This window comes from Callithrix jacchus, chromosome 17 (assembly GCF_049354715.1).
Source record: "Callithrix jacchus isolate 240 chromosome 17, calJac240_pri, whole genome shotgun sequence".
Taxonomy (NCBI): domain Eukaryota; kingdom Metazoa; phylum Chordata; class Mammalia; order Primates; family Cebidae; genus Callithrix; species Callithrix jacchus.
In genome coordinates, this window is record NC_133518.1 from 52843389 (window position 1) to 52858198 (window position 14810).

General features: G+C 39.9%; 1 protein-coding gene and 1 long non-coding RNA gene across 9 annotated transcripts in view; one reads left to right on the top strand and one right to left on the bottom strand.

Moving 5' to 3' along the window:
- Positions 1 to 14810, top strand: part of LOC118148961 (uncharacterized) — an 87970-nt gene that overhangs the window by 62585 nt on the left and 10575 nt on the right. The window contains exon 2 of the long non-coding RNA XR_013528646.1: positions 4290 to 4359. This is a non-coding gene — a long non-coding RNA (uncharacterized LOC118148961). The remainder of the gene's footprint in view (positions 1 to 4289; positions 4360 to 14810) is intronic.
- NEK11 (NIMA related kinase 11) overlaps positions 1 to 14810 on the bottom strand; it is a 330810-nt gene that overhangs the window by 30442 nt on the left and 285558 nt on the right. The window contains exon 17 of one of the 8 annotated variants that reach the window (XM_078354240.1): positions 1193 to 1442. The exons of the other annotated variants lie outside the window; for them this stretch is intronic. Coding sequence (XP_078210366.1) covers positions 1307 to 1442 — 136 coding nt within the window. The 3' untranslated portion in view covers positions 1193 to 1306. Of the gene's footprint in view, positions 1 to 1192; positions 1443 to 14810 lie in introns of those variants that run through there. 8 annotated transcript variants of the gene reach the window in all.

A 14810-nucleotide genomic window follows, 5' to 3' on the forward strand; every position in this document is an offset into this window, starting at 1 on the left:
TTTCATTTATTAAAAAAATACATTTTATCACATCTACTTATTTGCCCATCAATTATAGACTATCTCAAAGGGGCTCTAAAGAATAGAGCCATATCTGCTTAGTTTTATAAGGATAATATAGAAAATGTCCTCACATGGAAGACAGTGTGGCAACCTCAAGGATCTAGAAATAGGAATATGATTTGGCCCAGCAAAATCCCATTACTGGGTATATACCCAAAGGATTATAAATCATTCTATTATAAAGACACATGCACGCATATATTCATTGTGGCACTGTTTACAATGGCATAGACTTGGAACCAACCCAAATGCCCATCAATGATAGACTGGATGAAGAAAATGTGGCACATATACACCATGGAATACTATGCGACCATAAAAAAGGATGAGTTCATGTCCTTTGTAGGGACATGGATGAATCTGGAAACCATCATTCCCAGCAAGCTAACACAGGAACAGAAAACCAAACACCGCATGTTCTCACTCATAAGTAGGTGTTGAACAGTGAGAATACATGGTTACAGGGAGGGGAATATCACACACTGAAGTCTGTTGGGGTGGGAGGCTAGGGGAGGGATAGCAGAGGTGGGGAGAATGGGGAGAGATAGCATTAGGAGAAATACCTACTGTAAATGACAGGGGGTTGGATGCAGCAAACCACCATGGCACGTATATACCTGTGTAAAAGGCCTGCACCTTCTGCACATGTACCCCAGAACTTAAAGTATAATTTAAAAAAAGAAAATGTCCTCACATTTTAAATATTATTTTAATTTTGAATTAATCCCATACTTATAGAAAAATTATAGGAATAGTATAAAGAACTCTTTTGTCCCCTAGTCTTTGAGAATAAGTTGCTACTCCAGTGTCCCCCACTCATACTTCATACACTTGTACTTCATACATTTTGTATTTCAGATATGTACTTTATTCATACAAATGTATTTCATACATTTTCTACAAATAAAAACACTCCTACATAACCACAGAACTGCCACAAAAATCAGGAAATTAACATTGATATATCTGATTCTGTTATCTTGTATATGGAAACATTCAGATTTCCCTCAATTGTCTAATACTGCCTTATAACAAAGCATTCAAAATAATTATGAGTTCCATTTACTTGTCATGTCTCTTTAGTTTCCTTCAGTGATCTGGATGTCCCTCAATTTGCATTGCTCATGCCTTTGGGATTTACCAGCTCTTACCCTTTGGTTATCCATCCTTTTATGTATTAGTCTAAATGATGACACTTCAAGAGTGCCTTTCATTATCTTGGGGTGTTATTAGAGAGCTCCACCTACACCAGTTCAAGAAGGTTCTCACTTCTCTTGGGTAAAAGCAAAGCCCTGATGGTAATAGGAGAAGGATCTTGCCACTTCCAGGTACCTGCTAGTGATTCTTCCTTGCAATCTGTTTCTGTTGTTCCTGTTGTACTGTAAGAAAGAAGGACTCCTCTTAAGGGAAGCAGCTTGTGAAGTGAGTTTCCAGTAGCTCAGAATACAATGCCTTGTCCCAAATATTTCCCTGCACCCCCATCACACTTTGTAAATCCCACCACTAAAGGGTACATTCATACAGCTGAAGAAATCACTTCTCAAAGCGGCTATTAGCTTCTTAGCATAAAGTTCAGGGCCTGCAAAGCTGAGCACAGTGAAAAGACTGAAGCCCCATAAGACACTCTAAGTGCTGGCTGGGATTCTTTACCAACTTTCTGGGTGGTACTGGGTGAGTGACTTTCACTTTTCAGAGCCTCAGTTACTTCATCTGCCACATAGAATAAATGATTTCTAAGGATTCCTTCAGCTCTAAATGTTCAGATTCAGTTGTAAGTGAGAGCTCAGAAAGACATCTGCTTATAGGTGATCAATAATCATTTGTTGAAAAAATGGTAAAAATGACTCAAAAGCCAGAAGAAAATCCTTTGTAAGTCATGCATTTCACTCTTTTTAAAAATAATATCTGAGTAATAAAATTATTTTTAAGAGCTTTCAGGCCAGGCGCGGTGGCTCACGCCTGTAATCCCAGCACTTTGGGAGGCCAAGGTGGGTGGATCACGAGGTCAAGAGATCGAGACCATCCTGGTCAACATGGTGAAACCCCGTCTCTACTAAAAATACAAAAAATTAGCTGGGCATGGTGGCGCGTGCCTGTAATCCCAGCTACTCGGGAGGCTGAGGCAGGAGAATTGCCTGAACCCAGGAGGCGGAGGTTGCAGTGAGCCGAGATTGCACCATTGCACTCCAGCCTGGGTAACAAGAGTGAAACTCCGCCTAAAAAAAAAAAAAAAAAAGCTTTCAATCATGAGTAGTTCTTGCTCAGGGAAAGAAGGGGAGAATAGAAGAAGACTTTTTAAAGAGTCTATTAAGTACCAGGAATGTTTTGTTTTTATTTCATCTTTGTGGAATTGCCTCTTATTTTTATATATTTTTTAAATTGATAAAAAATTCTATATAACGAAAGTTCTTCTTTCAAATGTATAGCTCTATGTGTTTTGACAAACTCCTTCAGTCACCTAACCCACACCTCAATTGAGACACAAACAATTCCATCACACACCAAAATTCCCTCATATCCTTTTGTAACTAAATCCTCCCTCTACCCCTTGGTGATGACTAACTTGTTTTTGTTCCTTCAGTTTTGCCTTTTCCAGGATGTCATATGAATGGAATCCTTCAGAATATAGCTTTTAAGAATTGGTGCCTTTCAGTAACATAGCGTCTTTGAGATTCATCTAAACTGTTGTGTGTATTATAATTTGTTGTTTTAATTGCTGATAGTGTTTCACTGTATGGATGTGCTTCAGTTGGTTTATCTATTCACAGCTGACTAGTATTTGGGTTGTTCCCAATTTTTGAAGATTGTGAATAAAGTTGCTGTATGTATTCATATGTAGGTTTTTGTGTGGACATATATTTTCATTTCACTTGGATAAATACCTACGAGTAGAATTTCTGGGTTGTATGGCAAGTGTATATTTAACCTGATAAGACACTGCTTATTGCTTCTCAGCCTTTTGGCTAAGATCAAGTGTGAAGAAACTGCTCCTGTTTTCCAAAGTGGCTGTTCCATTTTGCATTTCCACTAGCTGTGTATGACAGTTCTACTAGCTCCATATCCTGGCCAGAACTTGGTATTAAAACAAACAAACAAACAATGGCTGGGTGCAGTGGCTCCCACTTGTAATCCCAGCACTATGGGAGGCCAGGGCGGGTAGATCACGAGGTCAGGAGATCAAGACCATCCTGGCTAACATGGTAAAACCCTGTCTCTACTAAAAATAAAAAAATTAGCCAGGCATGGTAGCATGCGCCTGTAGTCTCAGCTACTTGGGAGGCTGAGGCAGGAGAACTGCTTGAACCCCGGAGGCAGAGGCTGCAGTGAGCCGAGATTGCACCACTGTACTCCAGCCTGGGCCACAGAGCAACACACACACACACACACACACACACACACACACAAACACACAAAGACAAATTTATGGCAAGCACTTGATATCTATTTTATGTGTCATATACACAATCATATGAGGTATGCAACATAAGTCCTGTTTTACAGTTGAGGAAACTGAGGGACAGATGTTAAGTATGCTAATGGCACTACATGGGGGGTTAGAGGGTGGTCTAGTCACTCAGCTCTCCAGGCCAGTCACTGTCTTCCTTTATAAATGAAGATATTAACTTCTGGAACAATCTCTAAGCTGATTTTTAATATCTATGATTTCTCAACAACCTGGAGACATTGCTAATGGTTTAATGGATACACAGAAGGTCATTATCATCTAATATTCATTACCCAAGCCCCCAAATTTACAAGGATTTTTAGGGCATCAGAACTTAAAAATATTTACTGATAAATGTTTGTGTATAAAATTAGTCCACCCTCTTTGCTGAATGCTAGTTTCTATCTCTGCCCATCACACTAAGAGTTCTGTTACTGGTGAGCTGTGACAAGGTAAACACAAAGTGAAAATGCAAAGTAAACTGACTTCATTAAAATGGCATTGCAAAACTTGTAGATGAGGGTTTCACATAGTGCATGCTGTGATTTGAATGTGTCCCCCAATGTTCATGTGTTGGAAACTTAATCCCCATTGCAGCAGTGTTAAGAGGCAGGAACTTTAAGAAGCAATTTGGTCTTGAGGGCTCTGCCTTATGCACGGATTAATGCTATTACTATGGGAGTGGGTTAGTTATTGGAGGAATGGGTTCCTGATAAAAGGATGATTTTGCCCCTGTCTCCTTCTCTCTTGCTCTTCTGCCTTCTGCCATGGGATGATGCAGCAAGATGGCCCTTACCACGATGTCACCAGATGATGACAACTTAATATTTGACTTCCCAGCCTCCAGAACTGTGAGTAACAAATATCTTTTCTTTATAAATTACTCAGACTGTAATATTCTGTTATAGCAACACAAAATGGACTAAGTAATGAAAATCATGTTGGAAACGTGTGCTGTCATTGATAAGAAAGGGCCTGAGCATTAGGTCAAGTAACTACTAAAAAACTGAAAAATCAGTAACAGTGACAACAGACTCTTCAAGTAGCATGATTTAAATTTTAGGAAATTGGAAGAAGACTTTGAGAAAATCAACAAAGTCCCCTAATATGTTCTGCAAAATGATCTTCTCTGGTTTTACTATGCTTGTTCCTCCATATCTCCCTGATCCCTAGACTTCTTCTGTCCTCTATTCACATTCTCTCCTAAGGTGGGTCATCTAGTTTCATGGCTTTAAATCCTCCCTTAAACTTTCACACTCGTCACTTCCCTCCTAAACTCCAGACTCATGTATTCAACTAACTACTTGACACTTCTCTGTGGCTGTCTAGTAGGTAATAATCTTACAACTATTGTGCCCCGTCAGATTCCTATTCTTCCCTCTAAAATATCTTAACACCACTCAGTCTTCCCCATTTCTGTTCATGTCACTTCCTATTCAGGTCAAAACCCTCTGAGTTATTTTTGATGCCTCTCTTTCTCTCACATTCTAGTAGTCTAGTTTCTTTCATAATCAGATCAATTAGTAGGACCTGTAACCAGGATCCCAACACTTCTCACCATTTCTACTACTACTCCGTTCCCCACCTGATTGATTCAGTCACCTCTCAATAAGTTTCCTGCTTCTACCCTCACTGCCCTACGGTCTATCGTCAGCTCAGCAGCCATCATGTCATCTTCTCGGAGAGACATATTCTGACCACCCTCTTTAAACTGTAATCTTTACCAATATTCTGTACTACTTATTCACCGTCTCTGCTTTTGTATTTTCTTCTTAGTACTTGCTACTTTCCAGCATGTTCTGCTTTTCCCTAATATTTTATGATTCATCAGTCACCCATTACAATATAAGGTCCACAAGAACAGGAAATATTTTCTTTTTCTTTTTTGAATTGATCCAACTGCCTAGAACAGTGCTTGGTGCATAGTAAGTACTCAATAAATATTTGTTGGATGAATGAGTACATATTTTGAAAGTCAAACAGGAAGGAATATGGTGATATCATACAATTTTATTAAAATATATATGCATCCTCTAGTATTCTAAGAATTAGCACATAGTAAAATTATAACCTAATTTTATAAACCCTGAGATCACTTTTATGCTGTTTTTCAAGATAAAACCTCAAATAAGTATGGTTTTCAGTATTTCTTATGATATTTTCATCCTTATTGCAAATGAATTGGCTTTATGGGGCCTGCACAATCATCTTTAGATAAAAATGACCTCTTATATTTCTGGGTGATTAGAAAAACGCCTTATTTTCTAAAAAGGAATTCTATGTAGAAGGGACAGTGTTTCTGCCTGTCTTTTTTCACACTTTGCACACCCAGGCCATCTGGAGTGAAACTGAAGTGTGCCCAGAGCAGCTGGAAGCCCCAGCTGCCCACAGAGGCCTCTGAGAAAGCCGACTCCAGAGGCCCTCAGCTCCTTGGAGGAGTAAGCACCAACACAGTGTTGTTCAGCAGATGCCACCGTCTGCCATGTAAGTTAAATAAGGCAGACAGCAGCGGCTGAGATTTTAGCCTCCTGTTCTAAACAATGTTTTAGCTTAACAGCGGAAATTGTTGAACATGTTCCCCCTCCTCCTAGAAAAACAAGCAATTTATCTTCAGGAAGGAGAAAAATCCCTTTCCACCAGTTCTGATGGGTCATCAAGTTTAAAAGCTCTCTTACCCTAACCCGTTAGAGAAAATAACAGAAAGTATTTTTCCCTTTCTCTGGAGCTTATTTACTTTGCAAACTGTTTGTCTGCCCAGAAGTGCTACAATAATGGCTACATATATATTTTTGTTTCTAGATTCATTAATGATGTGAGAAGTGTAAAACTCAAAGCAGAAGACTTTTGTTTGTTTTCAGGATTGCTTCCCCATTAGGCTTGGAGACCCCTGAAGGCAGAGGACCTGTTTGAGTTATCTTTGGACTCTTCACAGTCCTGGCACAAAATGGCACCGAAGTCATTCATTTAGCAAAAATTTTTAAACAATATTCCTGTCATGACACATTCAACAAATTTTTTTTATTTATTTATATTATTTTTAGAGACTGGGGCTTGCTCTGTCACCCTGGAGTGCAGTGGTACGATCATAGCTCTTTGCAATCTTGTACTCCCAGGCTTAAGCGATCCTCCCACCTCAGCCTGAAGGATAGCTGGGACTATAGGAATGTACCACCACAACCCAGCTAATTTTTAAAAAAATATTTTTGTAGAGATGGTGTCTTGCTATGTTTCCTAGGCTGGTCTCAAACGCCTAGCCTCAAGCATTCCTCTCATGTTGGTCCCCCAAAACACTAGGATTGTAGGTATGGGGCAGCATTCCTGGCTATAAGCAAATTTTTAATGAGCACTTAGTATGTGCCACATGCTGCAGATGTAGCCACAAGCCTCCAGCCTCACAGAACTCATATTAAACAAGTAAACAAATAAGGTAATTTTAGATTTTTTTCAGTGCTACGAAATAAAAACAGGGAAATAGGAGAGAGAGTAGAGAACAGGACTGTTGAGAAGAAAATCTGGAATCCCCAACAAGGTGGGTGGCAGAAAAGATATTTCTTAGGGATTTGGCACAAAACCCCACTTTTTGTTTTACCACCAGGCCCTGGAATTTGAATCACCATCTTCTGGACTGACTCAAATGCAGAGGAAGCCAGACCTGCCACTAACATTTGTAAGAGCCGCAAGAGCATAAATGGAGATCCACATGTGTATAAATAATTAGAGTGTGAATAAAGCTAACAAACTGTGTAATAAAATATGATCTACTCTTTAGCTTGACAAATCAACTTTTCAAACACTTGGAAGAACAAGTTTGCACTCAGGATTCTCAGACTCCTCCAAGTTCTGCACTGGCATGTGGAAGAGCTGTGCAAGCCAGCCCTTGGGTCCCTGATCCCCGCCTCCTGGCTTGTACCTATCTATTCTCAGCCTGGCTCCAGCTCCCATTGAGAGGAAGTTCTTGTACACACATGATACTATAGCCCCTATGTCTAATATTTATCTATACCTTCTGCAAACAGCCACTGTGTGACCACCCTTGGGCTTAGGGGTCCGCAAACTGACAACAGACAAAGGGAACCAAGGAAGAGGCTCACAGACTCTAGAAATGGGCATAGGTCCATGTGGGCAGAGACCTGTGGAATCCCGGGTAAGCAGGGTGTCTTAGTTTGCTTGTGCTGCTTAAATAAAATACTATACACTAGGTAATTTATAAATATTAGAAATATATTTCTCAGAATTCTGAAGGTTGGGAAGTCCAAGGTCAAGGTGGTGGTAAGTTTGGTGGGAGCTGCTTTCTCTGCTTCCAAGATGGTACTTTTTGCTGTATCTTCTTGAGGGGAAGAAAGCAGGACAAAAGGGGGCAATTATCTCTCTGAGGCCTCTTTTGTAAAGCTGTTAATCCATTCTGAGGGCTCTGCCCTCATAACTTAATCACTTTCCCAAAGTCACATCTCTTAATACTACCACAATGAGGATGAAGTTTCAATATGAATTTTGAAGGGGTCACATTCAAGCCATAGCGCAGGGCATGGCCTTGTAGAGGAAATGCAAGCTCTGGGTATGCAAGTCCCCTTTGCCCCATAAACTTCTTCCTTCATGGGAAGGGAAGGGACGTAGCTGGAGGATACCCCTCTACAGCACAGGTCCCAGAGCACCCTTCTTGCCTTGAGTTTAGGGATAGTATAGGTGGTGGTGGTAAGGCTACTTTTGCTCATTAAGAAAAGCGTATTTGATGGGGTGGGGCTGAGAATGACATTTGAATGGAAACTTGAATGATAAAGATGAGTCATCCATGCCAAGACCTGGGAGAAGGGCATTCCTAACTGAGAGAAGAGGAAATGCCCAGAGCTCATAAGCATTGTAGGGAAGAAACATCAATGGGAGTGGGTGGAGCCTAATTAAGAGAAGAATGGTAAGAGATGAGCTGAGATGGTCAGGCAGGAGCAGGGACCCTGAAGGTCAGGTAAGGGGGCTTGATTTTACCATGGGTGCAATGGGAAGCTTCTGAAGAATTGATATGATTTGAGTTCTGTTACAGCACAATCACTCTGGGTGCTGTGTGAAATGGATGAATAGCAAGGAGCTGCTGGCAAGGGCAAATCAACAGAAGCACCACTCAAAATCCCTCAGTACCCATTACATAAGGATTCTTGTGATTAATTATTCCCCAAATTTTAGAGCCAAGAAAAATCCGGCTCTCCTACTAAGAGTTGTAGATTAGAATTTCTGTTTCTAATCTACAAACAAATGCATGCAAATGCCTTTTCATGACAATTCCAACTTTATCATAAGGTCGACTACTGAGAAACCAGTAGGCAGGTTTCTCCTATTGTCTAGACCACCTGAAAGCGCATAGCTGAGTTTGCACTTATTTGCAGAGGAAACTGCTCATTTATCAGTCTGGCATCCAATCACAACTTTGTAGCTAACTACCTATATGTTTTCATAAACTTCTCTCACACAGTATAAATTTTAAATAAATAACAATAGCTATTACACATATAAGTAGTAATAACTCAAGAGACTGGTATCTGACTAGTGGTTATTTCACCAGTGTGTACTCTGGAGGTTTTGTTTTTTGATGTATGTACATTATAACTGCAGGGCAGGTCATAAGAAGATTTTAAATTCACATTAGCTTTGCTACCACTAAACTATGGGGACTGAGTGTTTCTAATTTACAAACAAATGTATGCAATGTCTTTATGATCATCCTGACTTTATCATAGGGTGGTTATAAAATATTTTAAGACATACGAAAAGGCATAAAGTATATTACAATGAATACCCATATATCTAACTCCCAGTTTAAGAAATAAAACATTAGCAAATACAGCTGAAGTTCCATGAATTCCCCTCCCAAATCATAGTCCCTTCCCACCCGCAGAGGGAACCTCTGTTCTGAGCCTGGTGTGTATCACCACCAAGAATTTAAAAAATACTTTTACTACACATACACAAGTATGTATCCCTTAAAAATGAGTAGTAGTACTGTTTTGTAGTATAAGAAGTAGTACTTATACCATTTACACTTTAAGTAAATGGTGTAAGTTTTTTCTTGGTTTTGCTAAAAATTGTTGATGTTTATGTCCTTTGATTCTATAGCTGATTGACTTTCACTGTGAGTCATTCCATCATTATTTCTGTATTCATTCTCCTGCTGAAGTTCATTTCCGGTTGTTTCTATTCCTCTCTTCATCCCCCTCCCCCAACACACATGCTTTTATTAATAAATCCACTGGAACTTTCTTGCATGCATCTCCTTGGATGTGTTATATCATAAAATAAACAGAGAGAAAATTGAGCTTTTCAGACACAGGTTCTACATTAAATCATTATTTTCAGATCGACTTACCATTGCTCATATTCAATCCTTTAGAATGGGTTCAAGATGGATATTTAATAGTAATGGAGCATAATCCAGAGAGGGATAGAGTGATTTTTAAAATCAAAACTACAGAATTAAAAAAAAATCCCTGTAGGGTAACAAGGAGCTCACCTAATTGAACACCGTCATTTTATGGACAAGAAAACCAATGCTCAGAGGGAGAAAGTTGCCTAGTAGTGAGCGCTGGGCTACCAGGAGCAGCAGATCCTTCATTGAGCCTCCACTGTGATGGACATGTGTACAAATCATACAAATAAACCCCTTGCTTTCCCTTCTACTCTCTAAGCCTCACTAAACAATGTGTCATAAAACATGGCCCACTTGATGAAGTCCTTCCTGGATGAATTACAACTGTGCTTCCTTGATCAATTCAAGCCACATTTTTTTTTTCATTTCTGAAGAGTCAATTTCACCTCAGCTTTACTGAAGTAGAAGTAAAGATCAGAAGATAAAACAATTTCTTTATCATGCATAACTAGAATAACTAGATTTGCAAAAGAAAAGTCATTAAAAATCACATAGAAAAAATATAAGGTTGGAAGAATTTCTCAAAGCAAGGATGAGTACCCATGCCTGGGAAACTATTCAGTTTCTTTGATTAAGACTAAATTTTAAAATCTGCATTTCATTTGGTGAGATTCAACAAGGACTTTTCCCTTGACCAAACTTTAAGCATGTTCCTCTGAGGCCTCTTCTTGACTAGGCCTGGTCCTGGCCTGCCGAGCCCGGTTCAGCAAGAATCCCCCGCCCTTGATACCCAACCAAATCCTCTTAGTAATTTCCCATCCATGACCCCTTCACCATGCCCATTGGTTATAAATCCCCAGCTGTCCCTACTGTATCCAGAGTCAAGATTAATCTGTCCCCTGCTGCAGTAGTCTTGAATAATGCCTTCTTTGCCTGTTTAATTATGTTTCATGCTTTTTTTCTTCAACAGATTCACCTCCCAATACCAAACTGTCACTGAGTCCTATATCCCAAACTGCCTGTGATTAGGATGGCCGTGTGTATCTGTTTACTGAGACAGTCCCAATGCATGCCTGACACAGAAGCACAATTACCAATGGCTGCCCAATCTACTCTCAGAAGTGCCTTGGTTTGCACAATAAATTGTCATCACACATATGAGGTGTGAAATTTACTGGCTCAAGACACTAATTAAGAAGAGGACTTGAAAAATGGTGCTACAGCAATATACACAGAACAAAAGAGCAAATTCATGAAACTAAAACACTCCCTTTTTCATAGTGTCTCCAGAGGCATAGTTAACATTTGATTCATATCACATTCTATCCAAATTAAGTCTTTCACCATAAATAAAAATGGGTGATTTTCACAAATTTCTCATTCAAATATATTCATACAATGCCTTTATTATGCCTCTTTTTTGGGAACTACAGATGGGTTTATTATAGAACATTGACCAGAAATGTGGCATGCATTCCAGAAAGAGAAGAGGGGGGAATGCGACAGAGAGGAGACAGAAAGAGACCAGGAAGGCCAATGTGGTATAGGCTTCAGGAAAACAGCTGAGATTGGGAATCGATACCTCATTCTCCAGAAATTGCATTAAAGGCATTAAAGGGCTGAAATGAATTTGCAAAACAATAACTGAGGCTGACGGCTGCTCTTGACAGAAGGGATGAATCAAGACTAAGCTGTGCTTTAGCACCTACTCTGGGGAGAAAGAACAACAGGGGAACTACTAAAGCTTCTCACCTAGAAATGCTGAGTTTTTAAATTGCTTTCTGATGCCAAAAGAGAAAATTCCTCATTAAGGTGGGGTTTGCTAAGTGATTTTGAGCAGTGGTTTGTTTGTTTGTTGTCACTATTTTCAGGTATTTGAAAACATTTGCAAGAGGCCCTTATTCTGCAGAGCTTTCTTAGGTCTGATGGAATGAAATGAGACTAACAACTGCACACTCAGTGAATGGGATCTCAGGCATGGGCTTTCAGACATAAGATGTGATGCAGGGAAGAGGGGAACAAGTGAGATGAGATCATCTCCAAAGTTTCCTCTAACTGAAAAGTCTAAGATTCTGCCATTCAGTGGACTCTCTACATGGGTTTGCTAATCCCATTTTGCAGAAGGAAAGAGTCAAACAAGGAGAGGTCAAGGACACTGAAGGGGACCAGGGGCCTCTTCATCAGTGCCCAGTATGTGACCCACAGGGTCAGACTGACAATTTAGAAAAGAGGAGCCAAGTCCATCACAAGGATGCTCTACTGAAACCTCATCACATGGAAGTGTGATGCCACCACAGCAGCATTGCATCACATGTGAGCTGGTGACACATGCAGAATCTCTCAGTCCACCCCAGACCTACTAAATCACAATCTGCATTTAACCAGACCCCAAGAGTTCAAGAAACACAGGCTCAGATTTTTCATTTCTCTGCTGATTAGTGATGTTGAACAGTGATTACCCTAAAAGTAGCAAGACTCTAGATACAACTGTGAACTAGCTTTGTAAAAAATATAATTTCAACTTCTATTTTAGATTCGGGGGATACATGTACAGGTTTGTTACAAGGGGATTTTGTATATGTTTGGGATATGAATGACCCCATCAACCAGATGTTTACTCTGTTGATAGTTTCTTTTGCTGCACAGAAGCTTTTTCATTTAATTAGGTTCCACTTGTCAATTTTTGCTTATGTGGCAATTGCTTTTGAGTACTTATTCATATATAAGTTCCCAAGGCTGATATCCAGAACGGTGTTTCCTAGGTTTTCTTCTAGAATTCTTTTTTTTTTTTTAATTTTTTATTGGATTTTAGGTTTTGGGGTACATGAGCAGAGCATGCAAGACAGTTGCATAGGTACACACATGGCAGTGTGCTTTGCTTTTCTTCTCCCCTTCACCCACATTTGGCATTTCTCCCCAGGCTATCCCTCCCCACCTCCCCCTCCCACAGGCCCTCCCCTTTTCCCCCCAATAGACCCCAGTGTTTAGTACTCCCCTTTCTGTGTCCATGTGTTCTCATTTTTCATCACCCACCTATGAGTGAGAATATGCGGTGTTTCATTTTCTGTTCTTGTGTCAGTTTGCTGAGGATGATGTTCTCCAGATTCATCCATGTCCCTACAAACGACACAAACTCATCATTTCTGATTGCTGCATAATATTCCATGGTGTATATGTGCCACATTTTTCCAATCCAGTCTATTATCAATGGGCATTTGGGTTGATTCCAGGTCTTTGCTATTGTAAACAGTGCTGCAATGAATATTCGTGTACATGTGTCCTTATAATAGAACGATTTATAGTCTTTTGGATATATACCCAGTAATGGGATTGCTGGGTCAAATGGAATTTCTATTTCTAAGGCCTTGAGGAATCGCCACACTGTCTTCCACAATGGTTGAACTAATTTACACTCCCACCAACAGTGTAAAAGTGTTCCTTTTTCTCCACATCCTCTCCAGCATCTGTTGTCTCCAGATTTTTTAATGATCGCCATTCTAACTGGCGTGAGATGGTATCTCAATGTGGTTTTGATTTGCATCTCTCTGATGACCAGTGACAATGAGCATTTTTTCATATGATTGTTGGCCTCATATATGTCTTCTTTCGTAAAGTATCTGTTCATATCCTTTGCCCACTTTTGAATGGGCTTGTTAGTTTTTTTTCCTGTAAATCTGTTTGAGTTCTTTGTAAATTCTGGATATCAGCCCTTTGTCAGATGGGTAGACTGCAAAAATTTTTTCCCATTCTGTTGGTTGCCGATTCACTCTAGTGACTGTTTCTTTTGCCGTGCAGAAGCTGTGGAGTTCCATTAGGTCCCATTTGTCTATTTTGGCTTTTGTTGCCAATGCTTTTGGTGTTTTGTTCATGAAGTCCTTGCCTACTCCTATGTCCTGGATAGTTTTGCCTAGATTTCCTTCTAGGGTTTTTATGGTGCCAGGTCTTATGTTTAAGTCTTTAATCCATCTGGAGTTAATTTTAGTGTAAGGTGTCAGGAAGGGGTCCAGTTTCTGCTTTCTGCACATGGCTAGCCAGTTTTCCCAACACCATTTGTTAAACATGGAATCCTTTCCCCATTGCTTGTTTTTATCAGGTTTATCTAAGATTGTATAGTTGTAGATATGTTGTGTTGCCTCCGGTGCCTCTGTTTTGTTCCATTGGTCTATATCTCTGTTTTGGTACCAGTACCATGCTGTTTTGATTACTGTAGCCTTGTAGTATAGTTTGAAATCTGGTAGTGTGATGCCCCCCGCTGTGTTCTTTTTGCTTAGAATTGACTTGGCTATGCGGGCTCTCTTTTGGTTCCATATGAAGTTCATGGTGTTTTTTTCCAGTTCTGTGAAGAAAGTCAATGGTAGCTTGATGGGGATAGCGTTGATTCTGTAAATTACTTTGGGCAGTATAGCCATTTTCACGATATTAATTCTTCCTAACCATGAACAGGGAATGTTTCTCCATCTGTTTGTGTCCTCTCTGATTTCGTTGAGCAGTGGTTTGTAGTTCTCCTTGAAGAGGTCTCTTACGTTCCTTGTGAGTTGTGTTCCAAGGTATTTTATTCTTTTTGTAGCAATTGCGAATGGCAGTTCGTTCTTGATTTGGCTTTCTTTACGTCTGTTATTGGTGTAGACGAATGCTTGTGATTTTTGCACATTGATTTTATATCCTGAGACTTTGCTGAAGTTGCTTATCAGTTTCAGGAGTTTTTGGGCTGAGGCGGTGGGGTCTTCTAGGTATACTATCATGTCGTCTGCAGATAGAGACAATTTGGCTTCCACCTTTCCTATTTGAATACCCTTTATTTCTTTTTCTTGCCTGATTGCTCTGGCTAGAACTTCCAGTACTATATTGAATAGGAGTGGTGAAAGAGGGCATCCTTGTCTAGTGCCAGATTTCAAAGGGAATGCTTCCAGTTTTTGCCCATTCAGTATGATATTGGCTGTTGGTTTGTCA